Source organism: Thunnus maccoyii, chromosome 9 (assembly GCF_910596095.1).
Source record: "Thunnus maccoyii chromosome 9, fThuMac1.1, whole genome shotgun sequence".
In the NCBI taxonomy this organism is placed as follows: Eukaryota; Metazoa; Chordata; class Actinopteri; order Scombriformes; family Scombridae; genus Thunnus; species Thunnus maccoyii.
Genome location: NC_056541.1, coordinates 497501 through 500000, shown reverse-complemented (window position 1 = coordinate 500000; position 2500 = coordinate 497501). Strand labels below are relative to the sequence as shown.

The window sequence follows — 2500 nt, the reverse complement described above, 5'->3', positions numbered from 1 at the left end:
ATATAGTGTGTGTATATATATAGTGTGTGTATATATATTGTATATGTATATAGTGTGTGTATATATATAGTGTGTGTATATATATAATGTGTGTATATATATTGTATATGTATATAGTGTGTGTATATATATAGTGTGTGTATATATATAGTGTGTGTATATATATTGTATATGTATATAGTGTGTGTATATATAGTGTGTGTATATATATAATGTGTGTATATATATTGTATATGTATATAGTGTGTGTATATATATAGTGTGTGTATATATATTGTATATGTATATATAGTGTGTGTATATATATTGTGTGTGTATATATATTGTATATGTATATAGTGTGTGTATATATATTGTATATGTATATAGTGTGTGTATATATATAGTGTGTGTATATATATTGTGTGTGTATATATATTGTATATGTATATAGTGTGTGTATATATATGATGTGTGTATATATATTGTATATGTATATATAGTGTGTGTATATATATTGTATATGTATATAGTGTGTGTATATATATGATGTGTGTATATATATTGTATATGTATATATAGTGTGTGTATATATATTGTATATGTATATAGTGTGTGTATATATATGATGTGTGTATATATATTGTATATGTATATATAGTGTGTGTATATATATTGTATATGTATATATAGTGTGTGTATATATATTGTATATGTATATAGTGTGTGTATATATATAGTGTGTGTATATATATTGTATATGTATATAGTGTGTGTATATATATAGTGTGTGTATATATATTGTATATGTATATAGTGTGTGTATATATATAGTGTGTGTATATATATTGTGTGTGTATATATATTGTATATGTATATAGTGTGTGTATATATATTGTATATGTATATATAATGTGTGTATATATATTGTATATGTATATAGTGTGTGTACATATATTGTATATGTATATATAGTGTGTGTATATATATTGTACATTTATATATAGTGTGTGTATATATATTGTATATGTATATAATGTGTGTATATATATTGTGTGTGTATATATATTGTATATGTATATAGTGTGTGTATATATATTGTGTGTGTGTATATAGTGTGTGTATATATATTGTATATGTATATAGTGTGTGTATATATATTGTATATGTATATATAGTGTGTGTATATATATTGTATATGTATATATAGTGTGTGTATATATATTGTGTGTGTGTATATAGTGTGTGTATATATATTGTATATGTATATAGTGTGTGTATATATATAGTGTGTGTATATATATTGTATATGTATATAGTGTGTGTATATATATAGTGTGTGTATATATATTGTATATGTATATAGTGTGTGTATATATATAGTGTGTGTATATATATTGTGTGTGTATATATATTGTATATGTATATAGTGTGTGTATATATATTGTATATGTATATATAATGTGTGTATATATATTGTATATGTATATAGTGTGTGTACATATATTGTATATGTATATATAGTGTGTGTATATATATTGTACATTTATATATAGTGTGTGTATATATATTGTATATGTATATAATGTGTGTATATATATTGTGTGTGTATATATATTGTATATGTATATAGTGTGTGTATATATATTGTATATGTATATAATGTGTGTATATATATTGTGTGTGTATATATATTGTATATGTATATAATGTGTGTATATATATTGTATATGTATATATTGTGTGTGTATATATATTGTATATGTATATATAGTGTGTGTATATATATTGTACATTTATATATAGTGTGTGTATATATATTGTATATGTATATAATGTGTGTATATATATTGTATATGTATATATAGTGTGTGTATATATATTGTACATTTATATATAGTGTGTGTATATATATTGTGTGTGTATATATATTGTACATTTATATATAGTGTGTGTATATATATTGTGTGTGTGTATATAGTGTGTGTATATATATTGTGTGTGTGTATATAGTGTGTGTATATATATTGTGTGTGTGTATATTGTGTGTGTATATATATTGTGTGTGTGTATATTGTGTGTGTATATATATTGTGTGTGTATATAGTGTGTGTATATATATTGTGTGTGTGTATATAGTGTGTGTATATATATATTGTGTGTGTGTATATAGTGTGTGTATATATATATTGTGTGTGTATATAGTGTGTGTATATATATTGTGTGTGTGTGTATATTGTGTGTGTATATATATTGTATATGTATATACTGTATATGTATATACTGTATATATGTGTGTAAAATAATAATAAGAATTTTAAAAAATGAAAAGAGACCAACTGACCTGATCTTTGGTGCGACTCTCTCGGTCTCTGATGTGTTGAGTGACGATTCTCTCCATCTCCTCTCGGAGCAACGGATACTGAGCCAGCTGCAGACAGCAGGTCAGAGGTCAGAGGTCAGAGGTCAGAGCCAAACCAGACTGTAAATGTGCTATAAAAACAAAACTCTGAACAAGTCT

General features: G+C 23.2%; 1 protein-coding gene across 3 annotated transcripts in view; it reads right to left on the bottom strand.

The window, feature by feature from the left end:
* The window catches only part of LOC121904326 (dynamin-1-like), a 31408-nt gene that overhangs the window by 16886 nt on the left and 12022 nt on the right, over nt 1–2500 (bottom strand). For all 3 annotated transcript variants that reach the window (XM_042422009.1, XM_042422010.1, XM_042422011.1), the window contains exon 11: nt 2324–2410. In XM_042422009.1, the coding sequence (XP_042277943.1) occupies nt 2324–2410 (87 nt within the window). The remainder of the gene's footprint in view (nt 1–2323; nt 2411–2500) is intronic.